The 26,999-nt window shown below is 36.3% G+C and overlaps 1 protein-coding gene across 1 annotated transcript in view; it reads left to right on the top strand.

Annotated features, from left to right (window-relative positions):
• The window catches only part of ARAP2 (ArfGAP with RhoGAP domain, ankyrin repeat and PH domain 2), a 117,360-nt gene extending 90,979 nt beyond the window's left edge, over nucleotides 1-26,381 (top strand). Inside the window, exons 26-32 of the mRNA XM_018068149.2 lie at nucleotides 2,289-2,417; nucleotides 9,470-9,609; nucleotides 12,896-12,978; nucleotides 14,423-14,458; nucleotides 14,926-14,989; nucleotides 19,173-19,304; nucleotides 22,923-26,381. Of these exons, the coding sequence (XP_017923638.2) occupies nucleotides 2,289-2,417; nucleotides 9,470-9,609; nucleotides 12,896-12,978; nucleotides 14,423-14,458; nucleotides 14,926-14,989; nucleotides 19,173-19,304; nucleotides 22,923-23,282 (944 nt within the window). The 3' untranslated portion in view covers nucleotides 23,283-26,381. The remainder of the gene's footprint in view (nucleotides 1-2,288; nucleotides 2,418-9,469; nucleotides 9,610-12,895; nucleotides 12,979-14,422; nucleotides 14,459-14,925; nucleotides 14,990-19,172; nucleotides 19,305-22,922) is intronic.
• The last annotated feature ends 618 nt before the right edge of the window (nucleotides 26,382-26,999 follow it).

The following is a 26,999-nucleotide window of genomic DNA, read 5'->3' as shown; positions in this document are numbered from 1 at the left end:
GAAAGTTGGAATTATATTTTCTAGAAAGTAATTTTCTACTGATAGTTAATGTTGTTTAAGGTGAAAATGACTAGTTCCAGATATTTACCAGCATATGATGGCCTAAGTGAAAGAAAGGGTAATTGGATGTACGTGTTGACTGCTTGCTGTTCAAAATACTAAAACTGCAATATTAAAAATTAACTAATTTATTTGCATATAGAAAAGCTGCAATAATTGATGATTTTATCTAACTTAATGCAGAATATTCAATACCATATGCTTTAACAAAATAGGGTGCATATTTTTTTTAGTAATAGGTGATTGATGAATAGTTTGTAAATGAGGTGTGTTACCAGTAAAATAGGTAATGGTTTTCAGCATGATGATTTATGTGCCGTGTAATCCATGATGACAGATGGTCTTAAATATAACTATAAATAAAACAGTAGGTGTTTACTGTGGGAGAGCTGGTGTTCTAGGAAGATGTAATGATTTGCCAGTCTCCTGCATTTGATTTACAAAGTTCTCCTTAAAGTGGGTTTTCTCTCTTGTACAAAGGCATCAAGTTGTTTTCGCTTTATCACGTCAGCACTCACAGTTTCCCAAAAATCCAAAGAAAATTTTAGAAGTTTGATCATTTAAAACAAAAGGGCTAGAAAAATTGGTGTTATAAAATAGGGTTTGAGCTGCTGTCTACAGAATGGTATTTTTGTTAGGCTGCTTTGGTGTCATGTCAGAATAATAAAATCTTTATATAGGTGGTATCACAAGTCTGCAGGTAGGGTAGGTTTTTTTGCATCCCAAAATAGCAGTAGTTTTTTCTGTCACTTAAGTGTGTTATTTGTGGCTGTTGCTTACTGAAGCACAAGTGTTCAGGTGTTCAGGAAAATAGATTCTGCTAGAGTGTAGTTCTGGACAGTCCCAAAGCAGCTGTTGACATTTCATATTCATCTACCGTAGCAGAAGTGAAAAATGAGATTATGGCAGTATACTTTTCAGTACTCAAGGGACACTGGGCTAGACTGCGTGACCTAACATGAGCATCACACAGGTCTGTCTTTTCAGAAGCTGTACCCAGCTCTTCTCAAGGCCTGACCAACACAAATTGGTATGCAAATCTCTCTTTGGAAATAAAATGACATTTGAACCCACTGCTCTAAGTTGTAACCCACAAAGCCATTGTTAAGGCTTTTGTGTTTTCTTAAATTACAGTAGATGCTTGCTGCTGAGCAGGTGAAAGCCTTCAGGAATGTGATTATGTATAGGAAGGATTAATTAGAGGGGTAAAGTGCAATCTTTCCCCATCTACATCAAGTGTTGCCTCAGGTTGTGTTGCAATACATGTCACACTCAGATTTCTGCTGGATCTGGTAATGAACATTTAGTGACTACTGCAAGATCTTCTCTACTTTTATGTGGTATATGAACTGGGATATGTATGGAGTACTGGCTGGATTTTCTTACCACTGTAGTTTTTCTGTTCTGTGCTAGGGTCTCAGAGTTTCTCTTTTGGGATGGATGGTACCTATCAACAAATATATGTCTGAACATCTGAAGTTTTGAAGTGCACACATATGGTCTAGTCATGCCTATTGCTATATTAATCTTGTACTTTTTGTATGAGGTTGAAATATAAAGGTGCAAGTTTGGAAATTCCCTGACTACAGCAAGAAGGAGAAGACCCAAAAAGACTACATGCTTCTCCCTTCTAGTAAAAGGAATGTAATGAAACCAGGAGTCTGTTTCAGTCTGCTTTGATAATTAACAGACAGTATAATCCATACCAGTTGAGGTTTTGTTTCTCTGTGATTGCTCCAAATTCTTTGGTTCTTTGATTTTATAGAATTGGTAGCTATGATGTTTCGTTTTTGTGTTGAGCCTAGGCCAATGAGGCACAGTATTGCTGCAGGGCTCAGTTCTGTTTGAACATATTTAGCTATGCCCTGTGATAGTTCCTAACTTTTGTATTTAGTTTGAAAGCAGTGCTTTAGTGTATTTACATTAAAAAATATAAGTAAATACAAGAGTCACTGAACATTTGGATATTTGGATTATATATTTGCTACTGTTTGTTTAATTTTATATTCATTACCAGTGCAGATCCTGCCAGCAAAGATATTGCTTCAGAAAGTAAATTAAGTCCTTACTTGTCCTATTTTGAAAGCATTGTTCTTCTATAACTCAAAGTCAATGAGGCAGTGTTATGTACCAGGCATATGTAACTTGTAAGGGCCTCCAATCTTGATGGGTTTTGTCTTTTATTTTAATTTTGGATTTTTGTGTTTTGTTTTTCTGGCATTTTTCAGAACGTCCTCTGCATTATACAGAGAATGTACTAGAACAAGTTCTTCACTGGAGTTCACTACCGGAGCCTGGCACTGCATATCTGATCATAAAAAGATTTCTAACAGCAGACATGATGAACCGCTACAGTGGTACGTAACTTCGTTTTTAAACTTAGTTTTTTCACATGTTTGTTTGGAACAGAGTCTCCAGAACTTCTGTATTATTGCTACTTCATAAAAGTTATGGATTTACTGAGGGTTGTGCTAACTTCCTCCTAAAACATATAAATTATGGATGGTTTTGTTTCTACAAACTATAAGCTCTCCTACTGGAACATAAAATGTACAGAAATTCTGCAATCAGTTCAGTTTGTGAACTACTGTGAAGCTCAAGACTACTCTTTTATGTATAGTACAGCTTTGCACAGTCCATCCACATGCATAATATGCTATACATACTCTTTGTGGACTATGTTTATGTATATCTTGTATATAAAAATTGCATTATATATAAAATGTGTGATTTATATATAGTTATTCATGGCTGGGCTTCGCGAACGAAGATTTGGGAAGGGCTCTACCCACGTTTGTTGCAAACGCGTTGGTGGCTAAAAAGGCCAATACGAGACAGGCATGTCTGGTTGCAAAAGGCACAGCAGAAAGACTCCTTAGGTGATATATTCTGCAAGGCACAATTCTTTCTGCATTGTCTTTTCTCCTCAAGAGTGATCCTGTGTGCTTTCTCAAAGGCATCAGCAGCGTTAACAGTAGTGTGTCTCCAGACCTCTGATTGGAGGCCAGAGTAGACCAGTTGTGTTGATCAATATGGCCAAGGCTGAGATGTTGTTTCAGGGAGTCCTTGTATCTTCTCTTCGGGGCTCCTCTCTTGCGGCAGCCAGCGGCAAGTTCACCATAAAGCAAGATCTTAGGGAGGCGGTGGTCCTTCATCCTTGAGACATGCCCTGCCCAATGCAGCTGTGTTCTCAGCAACATGGCCTCAATACTTGTGATTGCTGCTTGTTCTAGAACAGATGTATTGGTCACATAATCTGACCAGTGGATGTTTAGGATTGTGCGGAGACAGCGTTGATGGAAGCGTTCTAGGAGATGCAGGTGGTGGCGTAGATGACCCATGATTCAGATCCATATAAGAGAGTAGACAGCACTATGGCTCTGTAAACACTGATCTTTGTACTTTTCTTCAGGTGTTTATTTCACCAAACTCTTTTATGAAGCTTTCCGACGGCACTGTATGCCTTTGCTAACCTGTTGTCTATTTTTCCGTCAATCTTACCATCCGAGGAGATGAGGCTGCCTAGGTAATTAAACTGCTGGACTGATTTGAGCTCTGATTCGCCAGTGGTGATATGGGGATGATGGAAGATTTCCTGAGGTGCAGGCTGATAGAGAACTTCTGTCTTCTTTAAGCTGACTTCCAGCCCAAAGAGTTCAGCAGCATCTGCAAAGCAGGATGTTAAACCCTGCAGAGCTGCTTCTGTGTGGGCGACAAGGGTGGCATCATCAGCATAAAGCAGCTCCCGGACAAGATGGTTTAAGGTCTTAGTGTGGGCCTTCAGTCGCCTTAGGTTGAAAAGGCTTCCATCAGTGTGGTGTCGAATGTAGATACCATCCTGATCATCGAGGTCTGCCGTGGCCCTTTGGAGTATCATGCTGAAAAAGGCTGTGAATAGAGTTGGTGCCAGAACGCAGCCTTGTTTCACACCATTATTTATTAGAAGGGGCTCAGAAAGTGCATTGCCATATCTGACTTGGCCATGCTGATCCTCATGGAGTGAGATGATCATTTTAAGGAACTTGGGGGGACAACCTAAGCGTTCCAAAATCTGCCATAGACCTTTTCTGCTCACAGTATCAAAAGCCTTGGTGAGGTCGACAAAGGTTCCATAGAGACCTTTTTTCTGTTCCCTACACTTCTCTTGCAGTTGTCTGAGAACAAACACCATGTCTGTGGTACTCCTGTTGGCTCTGAAACCACACTGATTTTCGGGTAGAATTCCTTCTACTATAGTGGGTATTAGTCTGTTCAAGAGTATTTTTACCAGGACTTTGCTAGCAATGGAGAGCAGAGTAATACCACGGTAATTTGAGCAATCTGATTTAATTCCTTTCTTCTTATACAAAGTGATGATGACTGCATCACGAAGGTCTGATGGTAGTTTGCCTAGTTCCCAACAGCACAGAACAAACTCGTGAAATTTAGTATGGAGTGCAAGGCCCCCATGTTTCCAGACTTCAGGTGGAATTCCATCAACCCCAGCTACCTTGCCGATTTTCACCTGCTGTATGGCCTTAAGAGTTTCTCCTAAAGTGGGGGCAGTATCCAATTCATACTTCACTGGTTGTTGTATGATGGACTGAATAGCTGAGTCTTGGACTACGTGGCTAGTACTGAAAAGAGTCTGAAAGTGTTCAGACCAATGATTCAGAATGGAGGTTTTATCTGTCAGAAGCGTTTGACCATCAGTGCTGAGTAGAGGACTTTGGGCTTGGTATGTAGGCCTGTTGTAGTTATATAATTATGTTATACTACTAACAATTATTGAATTTGATGTGTCCAAGCTAGAAAGTTAATTTCACAGAATCACAGAATATTCTGAGTGGGAAGGGACCCACAAGGATCCTCAAAGTCCAGCTCCTGGCCTTGCACAAGGACAGCCCCAGGAATCACACCGTGTGCCTGAGGGCATTATTCAAACACTACTTGAACTCTGTCAGGCTTGGTGCTGTGACCACTTCCCTGGGGAGCCTGTTCCAGTGCCCAACCACCCTCTGGGTGAAAAACTTTTTTCTAACATCTAACCTAAGCCTCCCCATGACACAACTTCAGGCCATTCCCTCAGGTCCTGTCACTGGTCACCACAGGGAAGAGATCAGTACCTGCCCCTCCTTTGCCTCTCATGAGATGGTTGTAGACTGGTCACTTCTCCAGGCTGAACAGACCAAGAGACTTCAGCTGCTCCTCATACGGTTTCCCCTCAAGGCCCTTCACCATCTTTGTTGCCCTCCTTTGGACGCTCTCTAATACCTTTATATTCTTATATTGTGGTGCCCAAAACTGCGCACAATATTCAAGGAGAGGCCACACCAGTGCAGAGCGGAGCGGGATAATCACCTTCCTCAACCAGCTGGTGATGTTTTACCTGATGCCTCCCAGGACACGGTTGTCCCTCCTGGCTGCCAGGGCATGGCTGACTCATATTCAACTTGTCCAGGACCTCCAGGTCCCTTTCTGTGGCCCTACTTTCCAGCATCTCATTCCCCAGTCTCTACGTACATCCAGGGTTGCCCTGTCCCAGGTGACATACTCATTTGAATTACGTACTCAAGCAACTGAATGACTTGGAGAGTACATGGCCTTTAAAAAGGATCTGACACTTGAGAGGAAATATAGGTCAAATATATAGTGGAAAAATATGATTTACAAACTTCCCCAGTCTTCCCTCCCCCCCCCCAAATAATACCTGAATTTAAGTTTCCTGTTAAGTATGTAGTATCTGCTTTGAGGGAAGTGGAAGTTTAGATGTCCAAAAATCACTATCCTATTTTCAAGCAGCTGAAATCCTGTATGTATGCTGTCACTGTAAAATGTGTGATGTTGACACATGATGCCTGGTTTAATGCCCATCTTATTTTATCTAATGGTTTATTCAAATATGTAATCTTTTCCTCTCTTTCTTGCACACAGATGTATTAATCTTTCAGTCTGTGTATCTTGTTATGCTATTATGCTTATTCTTCTGAAAGTAATAACCTTCTCTCATCATGCTTTGTTCCTGTAAAAGCATATTTTACAAATATGAATGAACCTGAACAAGTGTGCTAATTATGATTTCTATGTTCAACTTTCACTGTCTCTAAATGTGTAATAGCAGATCCTGAATGGAGAGAAATGGCCTAGTTCATTAAAAACTTGATATATGAACTCCCATCACCAGACTAAGTGTTGAGGTATAATCAGAAAAGGGATCATAAGGACTGTGTGAATCACTGCTCTGAGAAACACATAAGGATTAGACCAGTTTGTCAATTTACAAAATGTAGTACTAGTTAAAGGGGAGATCTGCCGTTTGCACTCCTTCCTGCCTCCTAAATTTTACTTCCATTTGTTGTCGCAACCCATCACAGTAATTGTTTGCATCAGTTCAATTCAGTTTGATCTTAGTCTAGACACACTGTCTTTTGACTTATTATATTTATTGATTTTTCCATTTGCTTTAAAATAATTAAAACCTTATTAAATAAGTTATACTGGTTTTCTTAGTGGTTTGAAAAGGCAAGTCTCTGCCATATTGCAGACTTACAACATCAATGTCTGCAAACTCCACATGGCAGAATAATCTCGTGTGTTACAAAATCTTTTCTTGAGAGTGGAATTGCCATTTTAAGGAACTTTTACATGGTGAAGGTGCTTAATTTCTGAAACATTACTTTTTTCTAACTGGATTGTGTTATAATAATGTTAAAAATAAACTCAGTTCTCTGTAGAGTTTTCGAGTACACTTTTAGCTTGTGAAGTTACTCTGAAAAATTAGCAATACTTAGGAGCGACTTCACTAGCTTGAGCAAAACAGTGTATATATATGAAGTGTAGGCACAGATGCAGAGAAAGTCTGCCCCATTCATCCACGTTTTTTATTTGCAGGAATCAACGCATTAATTGTTTCTATTTCCAATTTTTTTGTACGTACACACTGTTAAAACAAGAAAGCAGCTATTTCAGGACAAAAAGATAAGGGCTTTTTAGATAAATGTTATTCTTGCATCACTGGATAGTGTCAGAGTGAGAAAATATATAGAATGAGATCTCTGGGGAAGGGATGTTCCCAGTTTTTAGAGTAGGAGGCACTTGGTTATGCTGTGACTCTCCATCTCAAAATGTACAGGAAATAACTGCTGGCTTGAAGGGGAGACCTTAGTCTTTTCTGTCTTTTACACTCTGTGTGGATAATTCCTCTTCACTGAGTAACAGAACTCAGGCCAGATGTTCAACCACTACTACCTGAAGTATGTTTTTTAACAGTGGATTAAGTGCATACAAATGGAGAACTGGATGGATGAATGTCCTCTTCATTTGAAGTAAAATTAATAGGACTGTGATCATGTTATGTTTATAATTAATTTAATGAATTTCCCTTGTTTACCTGATTTATGTTATAATCTTAAAGACTAAATTATGATACTCCTGACCTGACTTTTTTTTTTTATTAATGTTACCTCAGAGCTTTGTGTCATCAGCACTTTTCTCCTTTTTCTTCCAGAGACTTGAGTGGTGTTTGAAATAATGTTGGTTCAGTAGTGAGCCTAAAGGAACAACTCTATTAGCCTCATTTCATCTTGGCAACTTATCACTGTCTTCCCTGTCAGTGCAACTTTTCCCATGTTCCTTATACATAGTACATTCTCCTTTTCCATAAATGTTATGCTTATTCTCATCTTGTCCATTTTAAACTAATTTCTCCTGTTGTGCAATATCAAACATTGTATTGGGGTCTAGATATATATTTTCTCTTGTCTAGAAATCAATTTCCCTTTTCCATGAAAAAGGTGTTAGTTTATTTGTATTGATATGTTTCAGTAAATTTGTGGTGAGTTTTCCACTTTCTTCCAGATCTTTAGGTACTCTTTCTTGACAGTTTATTCCATAGATTTTCATGCTTGTTGCAGGAGCACTCTTTCAAGTGCTCTTCAACAGGGCAAGATATGTATTTTGTTTTGGTATAAGAGATACTCAGTACAGCTTCATTCTGTTTCAAGACCCTTTTTCTTCTCTTTACCTGAAAATTTCTCACATTAAAGTTTTATTTGTTAGAAAAATATGAGACAATAGATTCACTATAAAGTGTGTGTATATAAGTTCTTGAAATTTTACCAGTAAAGAGTTGTATAATTTGAGTGGGAAGTATTGATTTCTGAGAACAGGGACTATTATTCAGAGATATTCTTTGAAATGCAAGCTTCTAAACCATAGGTGGATCAATCCTGGATGGATGAAGTGCATCTGGTTTGTAGTGGTTTCAAAGTTCTAGCAAGTTTATCATGTTTTGTAAAGTTTGTATCTGAAAAATACATTCCGATCAGGACATATTCTGATTATTTTAGATTTATTTTGTAAGATCTTTGTAAGTATCAAGCATTTGATAGATTGGCTATGGTGGGAGTGCTGTGAAGTTTAGAATGAGTTTTTGTCATGTTGAGAGCTGTGTGCAGAAATTTAAAATCTTCCGATTTGGTACAGACGTGGAAGTATCCTGCTCCTCTCATTTGGTATGGTTTAAAAAAAAAAAAAAAGAAAAAACCTTGTGATTGTGTGGAAGAGGATTCATATTCTGTTCTGAAAATAAAATAAATATTCTTATTGGCAAAGACGGAATACATTAGTGCTTTCTTTTAGCTGTGCATGTATATTTTCACTTAATAAATGAGGAAATCTAAGTAACTTCTGATTTTAATTGTTGAAATATATCAATTCTGGCTTTAGATTTGATCTTAAATTCTAACGAAAATACTTGGAAATTTTCTTTTTGGATTTTTCCTTTCACGGCACGCATGCTAATGAGAATGTAGTTGATTCTATTTGACAAAATCGTAGAAGTTTATTATCTTTGTAATTTCTGTTATCTATTTAAATGTTTTTAATGACCCCAGATTTTACTAAGATATAAAGCAGAAGTAAAATCAGAGTCACAAATTTTAGTTATCTTCTTTTTGCAAACAATTAGGAAGAATAATTTAATTCCCACTTTTTAAACAACTGGTTTTCAGGCGGTATGAAAGATGAGATTGAGAAAAACTTTTCCAAGTAGTCCCAAAGTCTCTCTGCACTGTGCAGATGACAGTAGAATATGACTCTGAGTTTTGAAATACAATCTAACTAGGTTTCTTAGATACACTTTGAAGTATGTTTGCATAATTGGATGTTTGGATGTTTGAGACTGAATATCACTTGTGTACTTTTTGTGCATGCACAACTGTGCATCTAATGCATTAATGTTTTTCACTGTTAAAATCTTGTGAAACTTCCTCAATAAACATGCGTGGAATAACTGTCAACAGGTTCTTTAAAAGAAGAGCAAAAACCATAAATAATAAAATACAGATAGTTGCAAACACTAACATGCAATTGGTACAGCTTCCACTGTTGTAACATCTTCTAACAAGATGCCTTTTTTTTTTCTTGGTAGAGAAAAATGAGAAAGGTAGTGTGAAAGCAGGCAATTTGAAGTACAAAGAAGAACCACCAAAACTGCTGTCTGGAAACAAGTTTCAAGACCGTTATTTTGTGTTACGGGAAGGAAATTTGCTTCTTTATAAGGATATGAAGGTACAGCAGACAAACTCTCCACCAAATTCTGAAGTACTCACTTAGCTTTCTTATTTGTATGAACAACATTACTCATTAAATGGCAACTTCTAGAGTCTGGGGTTGAAGTATAAGATTTTTGTCTTGCTGTTTCGCAAGTGCATTAGTAAAAGGAGTTTGTGTGAGTTTGTCATTTGCTTTTGTGGTTATGCGTTGCTATAAATTTTAAAAATTAAAAATAAAACAATGTTTAGGAATGCCTATAGGTTGTGCTGTCACTAAGTTTTTTGAAAACCTACTGTAGAAGCAGTAGTAGAAGTAATATGGAACTTAAGGGAGCTGCGTGCCATTTTTTTTCTTGGTATTTCACACAGAGCCTTTAAAAATTACAAGCAACAGGGTTCTTATACCTACAAGTCTCATGACAGAAGAAATTATAGGAAAGAAAAACTCTGAATACACTAACAAAATCTTTCCCTGCTTCCCAACAAGTTTCAGATTTATTCTCAGTCATCTAAAAACTAGTATTTATGATTAGATATACCTCAGAATTCTGCAGAAGCAAACTTAATCATACTTAATAGCACGATGGGTTCAGTTTTAAATATTTCATGGGAATTTTCTTAAAACTGTGATTTTTGTTGTGGTATTAAAATATAAAGTAAATAATATTCATCGTGAACTATGGTTTCATTTTGGTTTTGATAATTTCTGGTTTAAAAAAAAATCTCTTAAAAAAGTGCTTTTATTTTTGCTGACTGCTGGTTCTTCCCATCCAGCAAATATAGATGTATACTTGCTGACCTTCAAAAAGTACTTTTTTTAAGACATATCCCTTGCTAAGGTAAGCTGATGTACTCTGTCTTATTGTAATGCTTTGGATATAATCTTTATTAGAATGTCCCCAGAATGTCAAAAATTTTGTCTCATAATTTAATGGTAAAATTCAAACTGGCACATATGTGAGAATAAATTAATATACCTATAATTAGTATCCTGGAAAGGTTTTATGATAGGATTATTGTACTACTTTATAATCTCCTTTTTTAAGCCATTCTGATTTATAAAACATTGAATTTTCCAGCTCAGGTGGAGTTTTGAACAGTATTACTTATAAATGGCTTCACCTTTGTTTTTTAAAAAAAGCAGATGGCAATACCATTCTGATCAAATAGTGTATATCAACTTGTTTTATTTTCTTTTGAGAGATGTTCGTCTACCACTAATAATCTTGGTCTAATTTTAGTCATATTTAGAAATTAATAGTAGGAAATCTGCATGTACTAATTAATTTATAAATCCTCATTAACAGCAATTTAGGTTTGTATATGCAGGTGGAGATACATTCTGTTAAGTGTTTCCCCTGTTCAAGAGCAATTATCAAAAAAGTGAAAAGTTTCCATGAGCACTGTATGTTAAGTTACTGTAGTCTATGAAGTGACTGAAATAATTTACACCCCTAATGTTCTGTTGTTAAGAGATAAGCTGACAGACAGACAAATGGCTTCCTTGAGGTACATTTTTGTGAGAAGTATATAGCTGTTTAATAGTATATTTTGCAGGGATGCTTTTCATCCTGGCAGTACCCTTCTTTTGAGCAGGAAGTTACACAACAATACCAACTATAAAACTGTTGTGTGGTTTTTTTGTTTGTTTTGTTTTCTTAAGTGTTTATACCATCTCAGATTTGTCTCTTTTCCCCCACACTGGAGTGTCAGAGATTGAAAGCTGCAGAGGTAGAAATTGAGAATCCACGGACAGTAAACACTATGGAGTAGCTTTATGTACTGGGATTATAAGATTTATTAAGTTGCTTGATGGGTTTTTTTCCTAAATTGAAAGCTAAAACACTTAACGTTAAAGTACTAAAGGGATGCTGTTGTGTTGTGTTAGATACTAGTTGTGCTCTGTAGTAGAATAGTGTACATGAGAACTTTATTGTTTGCTTTTAGCACTTCATCTTCCAGGCACGTTTAGTTCTCATACTCAGTGTGGGTGTATGTCTGTTGAATGTTGGCTAAATGTAGTTTGTTCAAGAAGGAACAAGGAAAGAATGAACCTCGGGAGATCTCTAGTCCAACTTCCCGTACACAGCAGGGGTAGTAACTGAGGTCAGAACCTGGGGTTAATTCAGTTAAGTCTTGAAAAACTCTGAGAATGAAGATCAAGTGTGAGGTGCTGCACCTGGGTCAGGGCAACCCCCAGTCTCAATACAGGCTGGGGTATGAACAGATCGAGAGCAGCCCTACTGAGAAGGACTTGAGGGTGCTGGTGAATGAAAGGCTGGACATGACCCAGCTGCACTTGCAGCTCAGAAAGCCAGTTGTATCCTGGGCTGCGTCAAAAGAAGTGTGGCCAGCAGGGTTAGCGAGACTATGACTCTACTTCACTGTGGTGGAACCCCACCTGGAGTGCTGCATCCAACTCTGGGGTCCCCAGCACAGGAAGGCCTGTTGGAGCGAGTCCAAAGGAAGGTCACCAAGTTAGAGGGATGGAGCACCTCTCCTATGAGGAAAGGCTGAAAGAAGTGGGTTCTTCATCCTGGAAAAGAGATGGCTTAGGAGTGACCCAATTGTGGCCTTCCAGTACTTGAAGGGAGCCCACAAGAAAGATGGAGAAGACATTTTACAAGAGCATGTAGTGACAGGACAAGGGGGAATGGCTTCAAACTGAAAGAGAGTAGGTTTAGACTGGATATTAGGAAGAAGTTCTTTACCGTGAGGCTGGTAAGGCACTGGAACAGGTTGCCCAGAGAAGTTGTGGATGCCCCATCTCTGTAAGTGTTCCATGCCAGATTGGATGAAGCTCTGAGCAACCTGGTCTAGTGAAAAGTGTTCCTGTGCATGACAGAGGAATTGGAACTAGATGATCTTTAAAGTCCCTTCAAACCCAAACCATTCTATGATTCTATGATCTGAAGCAGATTCTCACTGTAGTATTATCCATCCCATAGAAGAGCTCCTTTAACAGAGGGCAACCCCACCTCTCATTTTCCCTGTCTCTCTTAAAGAGCTTGTGTTCATATATTACAGCACTCCATTTTTTTTTTTAAATAGCACATCTTCATTATTCTAACTGTGTTACAGTTTTGTGATTTCATGTGAACTTTAAGTTCCTAATCAGTCTGCTTCCAGTAATGGTGATAGGTACACTTTTTTAGTGGAAAAGAAAGAGACCAAAAAAATGTAATGATCTGCTGGAAAAGAGGAGTGCAGTCCATGAAAGAAGCCTAACCATGAAGTCAGTCATGCAGCATTTTCTTTTGCACATTCCTGATAAAATAATTAGGATCTTATTTTACTTGCAGGCTAGCAAACCTGAAAAAGTGTTACCTGTCAATTCCCTGAAGCTGTATCTTGGAGTGAAAAAGAAAATGAAGCCACCAACAAAGTAAGAACAGAAAAGAAAATATGTAAAAAACTGTGTAGCAAGGTACTTGTATCATCAAGAAAGGGGAGCACAAAACACTGTGGAACAAGGAAAAGTCAAGAAGCCAATAGCAGTATGCTGAATTAAATTATTCTCTATAATATTATTTGTTCTGTTCCTCTCTGTTTTCATGTTACATGTTAACTCTTCTGTGCTAGGAAATTACTTTATTGATTCCCTTTTCTTAATCTAAAGTGCATTTATTATCTCTTGTGGATATGTTAGCTCCTAGTTCACTTAGTTTTGTGATATGTGTCCTGAATTTCATTGATGGACACACCTTCCTTGCACCAAGGAAAAAGAGAGAAGAGAAAGCCAGCTAGTCATGGCCTTTAGAGGCAGTTCCTGTTGTTCAGTAGAGTATTTTCCTTTTTCTGGGTCTTTGTTATTTTGATGTTTCTTCTAGCTGAACACTATGGTGCCCTTTACAGTGATTATGTCTCTGGAAAAGAGCAGTGAAAAATGACACCTGTTTTTCTCAGGTGTTTCCAGTTCTTGTTCAGTCAAAGCTTTGAGACACTGAGATAATGCGCATAGGATCTTATCCCAGGGGGAGTCTAGGTTGGCTGTAACCTTTAAACAGATCTGCTTGAACTTTTCCTTTAAAGTTGGCAATTCAAAACACCCCAAAAACATCTATGAATTTCAAAGATTAGGCATTTTAAAGAAAAAGTTGGTGGGTTTTTTGTGGTTTGGTTTTTTTTTTTTTTTTTGGTTTTTTTTTTTTTTTTGTTGGGTTTGGGTTTTTTTGTTTGTGTTTTTTTTTTTTTTTAAGTTAAACACAGAACGAGTAGAAGATTAATCCAAAACAGGAGTAAAAAGATTATGTAAATGAGTCTTTGCAGGTGTTTTTTTCCCTTCAGTTTTATTTTTATTCTACTTTAAAAAGCAGAACTTGCCAAGTCTCTTCTGGATCTCCAGAATTGTGTGTGTTTGTTTCACCTGAGAGGGTCTTTTTTTCACCTGAGTCCCTTTTTGTTTTCCTAGCAATTATTAAATCTCCACAGACTCATGTGATTCCTTTGGTTTATGGTGCAAGCATACCTCTCTTCCCTCTGTGATTTCCATACTATGGTGGACTCTCTGCTGGGCAGTTTTACTTCCAGCACCTTTCACAAAGTACAGCCACAGCCAAAAAGAGGCAAGTAGTTAGCCACCATCTGCAGGGCTTGACTTTAACCCTTTGTCCAGAACAAAGGGTTGATACCTATGACTCAACTGTGAGAAAATAAGAAAAATCCATCCTCAAACCCACAATTCATTCTAGATTTGTGCTACACATTTAAACTTTTCAATTTAATTTTATTTTTTTCAACTTAAAAGCACTATATAGGGGTAATTAATCTCTGCAGTTTGAAGAATATGTCTCTGTTTATGGAACTGATTTTTGAAAATTTTCTTTCAGCTGGGGACTTGCAGTATTTTCTGAAAAGCAGCAGTGGTAGGTAAACATGAAACACATGATTGGTTTAACTTCACTGTCTAATATTTGTTGAAACATTCAATTGCAAAATAAGAGTGTTTGAAAATTAATGGACATTATTTTGCTTGCATGTTGACTTTTTGCATGATTTTTTTAAGTAAAGAAACTCTCTTAATTCATGTGTTTTGTTCATCTTTTGGGATTAAGTGTCTGGCTTCCTCCTGTGGCCAGAAACCAAGCAATAGTCATAAAGTTAGAATGATAGATTTTAATCTTATGCACATGCCTGAAATGAATCACAGACAAATTAGGGTAAAGTGATAATTTGAATTATTTATATAATCCCTATTTTTTTCTGGGAGTGCTAATAATAGACATCATGAATGAAGGTAAGAACTGTTTGAAGTAGTTTAGAAGCCTATTTAATGTTTAATTGCAACAGGAATTTTCATTGTTTTCCTTGTTAATTATTTATTGTGTTCTAGGTATATATGTTGTGATGGACAAGATGTGCAGATGGAGTGGATGATCAGTATTTTTATTGCACAGGTACTAACCTGATCAAAGAAATGTAACATACTGCTGCTATGAAAATCCCATTAAACAATATGTGTGTGTGTTATATAAGGTTCAATGCCAGTGTTTCTGGAATACTTAATGTAGTAAAGCTGCCTAAAGGTAGGTCTTAGTCTATGAAAACTGTGAGTGCTTTGAGAGCGAGAAGAATATTGGATTCTGGCATCACTACCCCACCCCACTGTGTTGTATGGCAGCTGGTTAAAGCAGGAAAATTAATTTTCTTTGTGGAAACTTCTCGTGGGTGAAATTCTGGCCATTGTCTTAAAGGGTGTGTTTGTGTGCCACAGCACCTGAGTGCTATTTCTCTGCTCACTAGTTTGGAAGTTGCTAAAGTCATGGAAGAGGAGTGTTCTGTTTAAAAACATAGTGATGTGAAGTAGCTCTGTTGAAGAGCTGTGCCAACATAGCTGTATTTCTCTGATGTCCAGGTTAGCTTAGTTAACACTGACAATTCATTGTGTTGCGTAGGCATTGTCATGAAGTACTCTTTTGCTCGCTACTAGATTGTAAGGAGGGTGTGTGTTTGAGTGCCATATAACCCATTCTTGGAAATGGAGTTTAACATATACATAGGATAAGTGGAAGTAAGAGAGACGGGAAGAATTCAACCCGATAGGAGACTGTAACATAGTTTAAGATTTTAACAGGATGTTGTATCTCTGTCAGATTTTTCTTGTCTTTCCCATGATGTTCAAGGAGCTTTGCAGAATATCACTGTGAATAAACATTGCTAGATTTATAATAACCTGTGAGCTTTACATGTTGCATAAAGTGGGCTGGGCGCAAGACTGTCGAAATACGTACTTCTTACAGGGTTTCTAAAACAGAATCTGACCTTCGTAGATAGTAGTGCTAGAAGTACAATGCATGCCTTGAAAGTAAGACTTCCAAATTCTTATCTTATTCAGCTCCCATAACTGAGGTAACTATTGTAGTTTCCATGGAAACAGCCACCAGTTCTGGCATACATCTCATGGGCATAACATGAGCAGAGTCACAACAAATAGGCTCAGAGGTTATTGATATAGGATACTTAGAAATAACTCATGCAAGCTTGGTAACTGTTGAAGTCCCTTTGATGTAAAATAACAAGAAGGGCAGTTTGTTAGGGTTCTGCTCAGGTACTGTGGTATGTAAAATCTTCCTTTGACAATATAGATAAAAAACTGACAATTGCTGCTCAATGTTCAGGATAATTTTTTCTAACAAAAAATAAATTAATAATTTCATGTACATTAAAAGAAAATTTGCTATGAATTCATGCTTTTTTTTTTAACTATTCCAATGAATGAACAGTGCAATGAATTAACATACTAATGAGCAACATTGGAAGGGGTTTTTGGTTTGGTTTGGTCTTTTTGTGGAATTTGTTGATTTTTTTATCAGCATTCTGGACATCAGTAATGTCAGTCTATAAACTACATGAGAAATGGTGTGCTAATGACACAGTTTTTTTGTATTGTTCTTATTGCAATCTACTGCTTTAAGTTACAGAGAAAATCTTGAGAATGCAGTGGCTCGTACTGGTAAAACTTGCTATAAGATCTCTAAAAAATTTTGTATTAGACAGCAGCAGAGAATTATTATTACATTATCCCATTTCTAAATCAGAAAACTGTAGATGTCATCTGAGGTTATTCCTAGTTAGAATTTTCAAGTTGAGACCATCTTTAGAGAAAACAGCTTGTTTTTTACCATATGTGCTATCACTATTTGAGGACATGTATGTTAGAGAGACTGCAGGCAACATCTTTTCTTCATCAGTGGAATAACATAGATTAAAAATTGAAAAATCCTGTAAAGTAGGTTTTGAGGTGTTAAGACATTGCCATTTAATGATCTCTTGCAATTAGGAGGGACATAAACCAATGTTACTGTGCTCCTCAGTGCTTGAGCAGAGCAAGACTTTATTGGTAATTATTATCAGTAAGATAGTAGTACTATTCTTTTTTTCTGTTTTCTGATAATGATTATTCCTATAGTATAAAAAATGCAGAGGATATAAATAGCAAAGTGTAGGTACCCCACTGTAATCTAGTGACAAGGGTACTTTTGATACAGATGATCAAGTTAACCCAAAGATTCTACTCCAAGCTGGTAAATACTGTGAATGTTTGAAGGAGGAGCAATATTTCTTTCAGTTCCATGCAAAATCATCCTGAAAAGCATGGTTGAAACTTGATTCATGAATTCTGTAATAGTTCTGTACAAAATCGCTTAAGAGCATACATAGCATACAGTTGGAAGTAATTTATTGGTACAAGGATAGACAGTGGTATTCTTCCAGTTCTATTGCCTTTGATCAACTAGAGGCACATTATACTACCATGAGGTGCTGTTGAACAGATGGGTCAAAACTATGAATAAATAAATTTTTTATGTGGCCTCATATGCTGCTAGTATTTCTGATGTACTTTCCCAGAGCTCTATTTTAAGAAATGTTACAGGCACAAAACAGAAATCAGGCTGCTTAATTGACAGGGATAGTTTCCTTAAGATTGCTGGGAATTAAGGGAGGCAATTTTCTTCAGAGTCTAATTAAAGTTTCTCAGGCACTTTCTGGATTGCGTTTATGTCTTGTGTCTTGATCCAAAGTAAACTGATTTTGGCTGGCAAGAGCTGCTCTTTCAGATAATACCTTCTCGCTTCATTGGAAGAAAATGTTCTTAATGCTCACTGCGGAGGAACAGGCTTTGACATCACCCTGGGCAGCACCATGTGTGAGAGTTTTTTACTCTATAAAGATGTGAATCTATAAAATACTTTTTCTGAATTGGGAATTGGGGCTTCCAATTTCTGGACTGCCATCATAAGTCAATAGTCACTAATTCTGATGGCTTTTTACTGGTAATGCTATTTTTACTTGCAGACCACCTGCAAATATGATCATAGCTCCACAACTGTGTTTTTAAATACAGTCTTGAAGAGACTTACTTCATGGATTTGCAGTTCTGGCTTGCCAGTTTCTTTTGGAGTTGTGCTAATTTAGCTATACCCTTGTACATTCTCTTTGATTCGCAGTATGTCATGTTGAAGATTTTTCAGTAAGATACTCTTATACTACCTTGTCCTCAGACCTCTTTTTCTAGTTACCATTAACATCACCAGAGAGTGTGAGCTTCAAGTACATGTGCTCAAACTTGAAATACTCAGTTAGTGATTTACGTTTTTTTAATTTCCTTTCTCTTCACAGTCTTGTTTTTTCACTCAGAAGGAAACCTCATATGTTCCCAACACTGACCTGTTTCAGTAGAGCTCAAGCAAAGACTGCTATTGAAGGCAGATCTGTATATTTGTAGATTGTGGGTTTGGAGCATTCAGAATATCAAGCCATTTCGTTTTGGATAATGCTTGTTATTTTAGGTTAAGCAATTATTTTCTTCTAAATTGTTAATATAAATTTTCACAGAATCAATTAGGTTGGAAAAGACCCCTGAGATCATCAAGTCCAACCTATGACTGAACACCACCATGTCAACTAGACCATGGCACTAAGTACCATGTCCAGTCTTCCCTTAAACGCCTCCAGGGACAGTGACTCTGCTACCTCCCAGAGCAGTCCATTCCTATGTCTAATCACCCTTTCTGTGAAGAAATTCCTCAAATGTCCAACATAAACCTCCCCTGGTGCAGCTTAAAACTATGTCCTCTCATCCTATCACTAGTTGCCTTTCAGGTAGCTGTAGAGAGCGATGGGGTTATCGCGGCCAAAGTGTAGGACCTGGCACTTGGTCTTGTACATTTTGAAACACTTGTTTGCAAATCGGGGTAATTTTATCTTATTTCAGAAACTTTTGTTGGGACTCCCGAAGGTATGCTTTTGTGGATTTTGAAATTGTGAATCAAGTCAATATGCATGTTGCATTTAATATTTTCTATTTTTAGAAGATATTGGAATAGTATTAGGGAGGGAAGATGTTTGACCCATGAGAATTGTATAGAGACATTTTGCTTCTTTTCAATCAGCATTGTGCAGCACTTACAAAATATTAAAATAATTCTAAGCATCATAATGTTTTCCTCTTTCTTCTACAAGAGGAGGGCATGGTGTTGTGCAGTAGATAGCTTTTTCCAAGAGAGTTTTGCATACCAAAGAATGTTGTGTATTTATGAAATTCCAACATCAAAAATAAGGAATCATTTTGTTCTTCAGCATGCAGATATATGGCCACCTGCTGGAAAAGCAAGAAAACAGTCCATAACTAAAAGTCCAAAGATCAGAGGCTTACCACTGATTCCTATTCATCAGGAGAAGAACACTTGTAAAATCAGGGAGAATGCAGAAGTAAGTGGGGTTTAAACTTGGTATATAACATCTAACTACAATGCTGTAATTGTAAATAATCCAGTAATAAACTCCCTAGAGCTGGATAAATATAAAATGGAGGTGCTTTTATCAATATCTCTGTCAATGTTTTGTCATTAAAGGAACATTTAGGACAATTTAATGTGAACAAGCTATTGTAATCTAAACTTGTGTCACCTCTTTGGCTGTTCAGTAAATTAACAGTTTTGATTAAAATTATTTGTGCTTGGGTTTTTTATTAGCAAAGATTATTTATTAGAAATAAGACTTTTATCTGGAAATATATATTGCACTTTATTATAGTGCATTACAGTTTTATTTTAATAAGGTTATTGAAAACTGTCATTCATACCTTTTCTGTCATATCTTTTCTTCTATCTAAAATAACTGTACTGTTTTAGTACAGTTAGCTCTGTGAATACAGTGGAAAAGTTCAGATGGAACTGACTGTGATACATTTATATTGTACTATCATTAGTTTCAAAGAATAAGAGGCTTTAGTTACAACTCTTTGCAGAAACTGAGCTGTGTCACTACATTACCTGCAGTAGTGATGCATTTGGACCTTATTATATTAGCTTGAGGTTACTTTCTGGTATCCACATAGATACTGATGTCTGTGAGGAGGACTTACTTGCCTTACTTTCAGCTGAGATGAAGAAGTGAAGTATTATTCTGCTTGGGAGTAATAGTGGTAACTAACCTGACTTCAGCAGTGAATGACTGTTGAAACAGCAGTTGGGTCCTTTGACTGTAGCAGTGTTATTTCTCACATGTTATAGAAGATTTTGAGGGAGGGTAATTAATATAGTATCTGTTATCATCACTAACAGAGTCAGCAGTTCAGGTGCAGAGTGTTTAAGTTGACTTGGTTCCATAGCAAGCCAAAAGCAAAGACAGAAGTGCTTTATGTAAAAGACAACTCCATCTTTCTTGTGATATACTTTCTTCTGGCATTTCTGCTCTGCCTTATCACAGGAGTATAATACAGTGTGAACGCAAGTGTAGCTTTCCTATTTTGTTTAATTTGTCCTTTCTTTTTAACCTTCTCTCAGAAACTATTTTTGAAATTCTTTAATAACTTACTTCTGATGATTGCATTTTCAAACTTCTTTGCTGAAAGTAAATCAGTCAAAAAACTTCATAACCCTTAGATATATCTCTTAGCTGTTCTTTATTCAGGTACAGTTGAGACCTCTAATCTTTGAGATAGCTACAAATTCAGATATTCTAGGATAAAAGTTTTATTGGATTATGAGCTTCATGATTAAAAATCCTTAATACATTTTAGTACTGTAATTATTTTTTATTATTGTTTTGTGGATAATTTGATTCATTAGGAAGGACTTTAATGTTTTGTAGACTGCAATTTCAAGGAAGTCTGCATTTAAACATAAAAGTTGAAAATGACAGTCTTCATAATTTATACCATGACTAGATCTAGAGAATTTTAATGTAAAAGGTATTTGTATAATTTAGGAAGGTTAACACAAAAATACATAAAGGAAAAATAAAAACTAACACTTTATTTTCATGGAAAACCAGCACTGGAATGAATAGTAAAATTGTGGTAGAAATTATATATATGATATGGTTTACTATGGAGAAATACTGTACAGCAGTCAATAAAATAAAAGATATCCATTTGGAGACCACTCTATCAGTCTTTCCATGAATTTGATTGCTTCTCCAACAAGCAAAAATGTCTCCATTTTAAAGCATTAGAGAGTAATAACAGGAGCAAGCAGTTTCTGAAAGATGCTGCTTTATAGAAAATGGATTTCTGTTTACAGATCAATGTAGTAGAAATGTGATCAACTTATACAGATAGGAAAAGAAACAAAGTTTTCCGAACAGAGAAATAAGTGTTATCTTTGTGATATCTTTCTGATAGGTTGATAAGTTGGGGGGGGAGGGAGGGAAGAAAAAAAACCAACCAAACAAAACCCAAAATACCGAAAGCTCAAAGATATCCAGAAAAGAATGAGTGTAATATCAATATTTTGTGCTAAAAAGTCTATTTTGAGTGTCTGATCTTCCCGCATTATTGGAAGTAGTTTTATTGTGTATTAACAAGACCTAATACCAAAAGTTTGAAACACTCTATAACTAAAAATCCTTCTAATCACTAATAGAATCAAACAATTTCCATTGTTTCTGCACTAGTTGTTGCATTTAAAATTTGAAGTTTTTTAATATAGAATCATTTAATTGAAATAGAAATAAATTGTTGTGTATCTGCAGTGCATATTTGATTTTATTTCAAAATGCAAGAAGACTGAGGAAGGAAGAAAAACCTTCTCTTTCTTTCAAGCCACGATCAAATACCATACTGAATTATAATAGGTCATACAAGAAAGGCCTACAAGAAAGCTGGAGAGGTACTCTTTACAAGAGCATGCAGTGATACTAAAAGGGGGAATGACTTTAAACTGAAAGAGGGGAGGTTTAGATTAGGTGTTAGAAAGAAATTCTGTACTATGAAGGTAGTGAGACACTGAAATAGACTGCCCAGAGAAGTTGTGGATGCCCCATCCCTGGAAGTGTCCAAGGCCAGATTATATGGGACTCTGAGCAACCTGGTCTAGTGAGAGGTGTTTCTGTCCACATCAGGGGGGTCGGAACTAAGTGATCTTTAAGGTCCATTCCAACCCATTTAATGATTCTACATATATAAACTGGCTCCTCTCTAGTGTTTGAATGTTTTTGTTGTGTTTGTTTTAACATATACGAGATATCAAAATTCCGCGAAACAATTTGCTCATGTGCTGTGGATGAATAGCTGTGTAAAAAATTCAGCCACACTGAACAAGTTTCACTCAGGAAAGACTAAAAGAACCACAGTCTCCCTCAGCTTTGAGTGTCTTCTAGTAGTCAACAAAGATGCCACATATGAAAGAGGAATTCCAAGACATAATTTTCTTTGAGAACTATTAGGCTTTTCTGCAAAAGGAATATTCTGCTTACTGCCACACCAAGTGGGCAGCCAGAGTACAATAATGCAAATTTAGATGCAGCATCTGATTTACCTTTAATTTCTACAGCTTAAGAATTTGAAAACAGCCCACCAATATGGAATTCGAAAAAGCAGAGTCTTTATAATTTATCAGTTAGTACTTAACAGCTGCTGAAAATGTTTGTTATTATTTAAAATTACCTGTCATACATTCATTAAAGTCAGTACAGTCATTAAATTATCAAAATTGCAACATGCACAGTTGTATTCATTTGATCTAATTATTCTGAGTTTTTAAGAGTATATGGATTTCTGTAAAATATTAAAATTTAGTCTATTGTGGTAGAATGAAAAATCAAATTGTGATTATAAGAAAATAAATGTCTTCATTGTCATGGTGCATTTAATTGAAAGATTTGTGTGATTTTCAGAATTATCACTAACTGAGAAATTGCTGTCTAAAAGAGCTAACTAAATGATAAGAGCACATATTGTGATAATTTAAAACTGACTGCTATTTCAGCTCTTGAGTAAATTTGATTTTTTTCTTTAAAACTTATGTGAAGCCAATGAGCAAAAATTGCAATCTAAATATTTTTGAATATTACGTGAATGTGAATGATCTTATTTCTCTTTGCTAGTTTGCTAAGAATATAGAACTAAAAACTGGAAAATCAAGATTTGGTGAACATTGTGAAAATGAATTTCTGGAAGAAAGAACAAACTTGAAAGAAAAAGCATCTATGGTGGCACAATGTTTGGAAAGAAAGGAGGAGAAAGTGCGGAGTCATGCAAAAACACATCGAAGCTTGATTTCTGAGGATGTAGGTTCAGGTATGACTGACTTACACCAAAGACCACATAAAGCACTGAAGAAAAATAAAAACAAAACAAACACAACTACTTTGGAATTAGATAACAAATTGCCATCAAAGGTGATTCAGGAACTAAATACAGTGCTGCAGAAGAACAGAGCACTTCATAATGAAACCTCCAGCTGATTTCCTGAGTCTGAAGTTTAATACATATACATATATGTATGCGTGTATATATGTATGCATTTGTGTGTATTTTCTGTGCAAAAGTAGTTTGGTTTGATATGCATAGTTTGTACAGTGCAGAGAAAATATAATTTGTTTATATGCAGCTGTTGATTTTGTATATGTGTATACCACATGTTATAATTTAAGATTGAACTGAGAGAACTGATTATGTAAAACTCCTGAAATCTGGAAGTTTTCCTGTGCAGTGCAAGGACACCAGGATTCTAGGATTTTGTCTATTATTTTTTTTTTTTGTTTCAGATTTTGTTTGATATAATTATTCTAAGCATTGTCAAAAGTTTTTGCTCTGTTTATGCTCTGTACACCTTGTAAGTACTGGAGAGATACTTCTGGAAGGAGGACAAGATACATGCTGAAATTGATACTACTGGTCTGCAATATTTTTAATTGTCTAACACTATAAAATTAGTAACATTTTCTTTGAAATTAGGTTTTCAGTGGTTTTTTTGTATTCAAGAATAAAATAGATTTGTCCTCTGAAAGAGTGGCATGTGAAAGAATCAAAAGTGGGAGAGGAATGTAGTAGATGAGAAAATGTATTAATTCTTGTATCTCAGAACTGTGTCTCTGTGGTGTACATCTGATTATAACATTTAAGCAATGAGAGAGCATATTGAGATTACAAAAAGAAGTCTTCAATGAAACATCTAATTTTAATAGGTACATGAAATGGAATTGTAACATCATCTCTTGCTGCTCAATGGGTTGAAGTAATTTTATAAAAAGGCCTTGGTTAGCTCAGAGTTACAAAGGCAGACTTTTCTATTGGTGTTTGGGTACTGCTTGCTTGATGCTGAGAGTTGCTGGCATCTCCTGAATATTTAGTATTCACAGGAGAAATTAATTTCCTTTACCGAAATTAGTCTCCACACAAACAAATTTATTAGAATGGTACTGACACACTCAATTAAGAAGTGACAAATACTAAATGAGGGAGGAGATTAACCCCTCTTTTTACCATGAGGACAAAGGTGAACAGTATGCTGTTTGCCAGGACTGGGAAATGCTTGTGGTACAACTGTAGCACAGCTCTTCTGAGTGTGAGGACAGGTCCCAAGGTTAAGATAACAGCCTCTGTGTTCTGTCTGTGTAGGTAGCAGTTTCTGAATATATGTGATTGCAGCACACTGCAGCTACTTTGGTTTTTAAGCCCAGAGTTCCTTACATTTAAAAATCAGCAGGTCTCTTCAAAACAAAGCTATTCAAGCAATGAAATGATTTTGTTTTCTTCAGTTGTTTTGTGAATCTTATCTTCACTTACCTTTTGGGATTGCCTACTTCGTATCTCATGGCATATCCAGTTCTGCTTTGTCCCATAGCAGCTGGATGGGCAAAAGGCACTGCTGTGCTGAGGCTGTGTCCAGGTGTTGCAGATGCTGTCTGGTTAAGCAGAAGGACCTACAGATCAGAGCGCTAATGAGCTCACATGGCACATTTGTTTCAGGGGAGGCATTAATAACAGCATCTGCTTGATTTTGTTTCTGTCCCTTTTGTAGTCTGACTAGCCATGCTGCCACAGATTTCCACCAGTCTTTTATGAACTTACTGATGCATTTGGTGTTTGATTGGAATTGGCCAGATCTCTTAAGGTAGAGCAGAGGATCGAAAACAATTTCTTGTTTATTGGAAATTGTTTTAAATAATTTCTTAATTACTTAAAATTTCAGAGGAAAAAAAATTCAATTTATCAGCATCAATGATATTTGATTTTTATTAGTGGATAGTTTTGAGGATGTTTTATGCTGCTGCTGAATTTCTTCCCGCACAGAAGCAGTATGCTCACTTATTCCCTCTTCTATTTTTGGTAGTCACAGGTGCCGTAACATTTCTCACATCATTTACTTCTATTCTTGATTGCATTGAGCAGCTTAATTGGAAAAATAATTTGTTTGATTGAAGAAATTAGACAAGTGACTCAAATAATGTATCTGGCAACTCTGCTAGGAAGCACAGAGAAAATGAAATCAAACTCAAATATTTTATAGTTTTATTTATTATTCTGGAATATAGCACTGACAAAGCAAGTCTTTCAGACCTTGCACTTATCTTATTTGACCAGTTGTTAAATCTGAAACAAGTTTGTAGATTTTAATTTTCCCAGTGCACTATTGACTGTTTTGCTGCCTTTAATTTGTAATTGAGCCTCATCTAATCACCGAGACCCTGGCTCAAGAAAGCATATCAGCCTGAATGTAAATTGTATTGATTAAATCTGGTGCTTAAAGTTAATAAACACATTCTTAAATGCTGATTTTAATTGGGGCCTAATGCCATCAGGAGAAAATACTTTACTTTCTGTCTGAGGCTGGACCTGAATGTACTGTTTACGGTTGTACTTTTACTTGTAAATATTTTTCAGTATTGAGTTATGGTTGCTGTATTTTCTGTCTTTTTATTGGATCCTTAAAAATGACATTCACCTCACTGCTGAAAGCCTCATGCATCATTTAAGCCACTACAGTAATGGAATAAATGGAGCAGTAGAAGGGTTTTGTGCATTGAAGTGAATATGTCCATGAAGAAAATATTGTGTATTTTTTATTGGATCTAAGGACTTCAGAAACACTTGTTCTATTTCAAAAGCATATCACAGATAAAATATCAGTATAACTGCTGTTAACAGGCCCTAAAAATCAAGAAGAAAAGAACTTCCATAAAGTATGTTTAAATTTGGGTTTGCACATATATATACACAAATACACTATATATGTGTGCATATGTTTTTGTGCACATCCACAAGGCACACTGAATGGTGACAGTGTTAACCTAAGGAAAACTTACTTGGGGAAGTATAAATGAAATTCCCATGAATTCTTTCAAATAGGTATCAAAGTTTTGGACCAATCATCTGATGCATTATTGTTGCACTACAAATTTCAGACTAATTTAAGACCTGCAGAATAAATGTGGTCTGTTGCAATATCTTAATGGCTGCTGATCTTTTTGTTCCTGTGCCATGTTGTGAACTGGTAACAGAAGTGTAATTTTCAGAGAATTGTAATTATTTGAATAAATCCTATTTCTCTAAACTGATGGATTTTTTCAGAAAAAAATCAATAAAAATGGTAAAAAAAGCGCTTCTGTTTGTCTTTCCCATTGAAAGCCATTGAATAACCTGGTAAGTTCCTACTTTCCATTCTGCAAAATGGAGTTAAATGAGACCCAGATATTTTATGTATGGGCTTATTACAGTGGGAAGACTTAGACTAAAATCTTAGTAAATCTCAGGTTCATCATTACCTTGTTAGACTTCTGCAAGCATGATAGGTTTGAAGCTGACATGTAAGCATTATTTATATCGTTGTAACATAATGCCTGTTTTCTGTCTGTGTGAATATTTTCACACTTATTAGGATGGGGGAGGGAAGCAAACAAAAACTCCCCCAAAAAACATGACTGGATTTTTTGTTTTCTTTTTTCCTTTAGTTGAACTGGATATGGTCTGCTATTTTAGAATTTTTCATTGAAACAGATCTTTTTCTGAGGTACTGTTTTGGGCTGGCAGTTCAAAAGAGCAGTTTGACTAATAGGTTTTGTGCCTCAGCAGACTGCTTTGGTGTGGGGTTGATTTCACCAGCCAAGATCTACAGAGTGTGTTCTTCCAGACCTTACCTTTACTGTGTGACTCGGCTTGGGATGCACCTTTTGCATTAA

This window comes from Manacus vitellinus, unplaced genomic scaffold (genome assembly GCF_001715985.3).
Source record: "Manacus vitellinus isolate BGI_N305 unplaced genomic scaffold, ASM171598v3 scaffold_0_pilon, whole genome shotgun sequence".
In the NCBI taxonomy this organism is placed as follows: Eukaryota; Metazoa; Chordata; class Aves; order Passeriformes; family Pipridae; genus Manacus; species Manacus vitellinus.
Note: the sequence above shows the minus strand (reverse complement) of the source record. Positions and strands in the feature narration are given on the sequence as shown.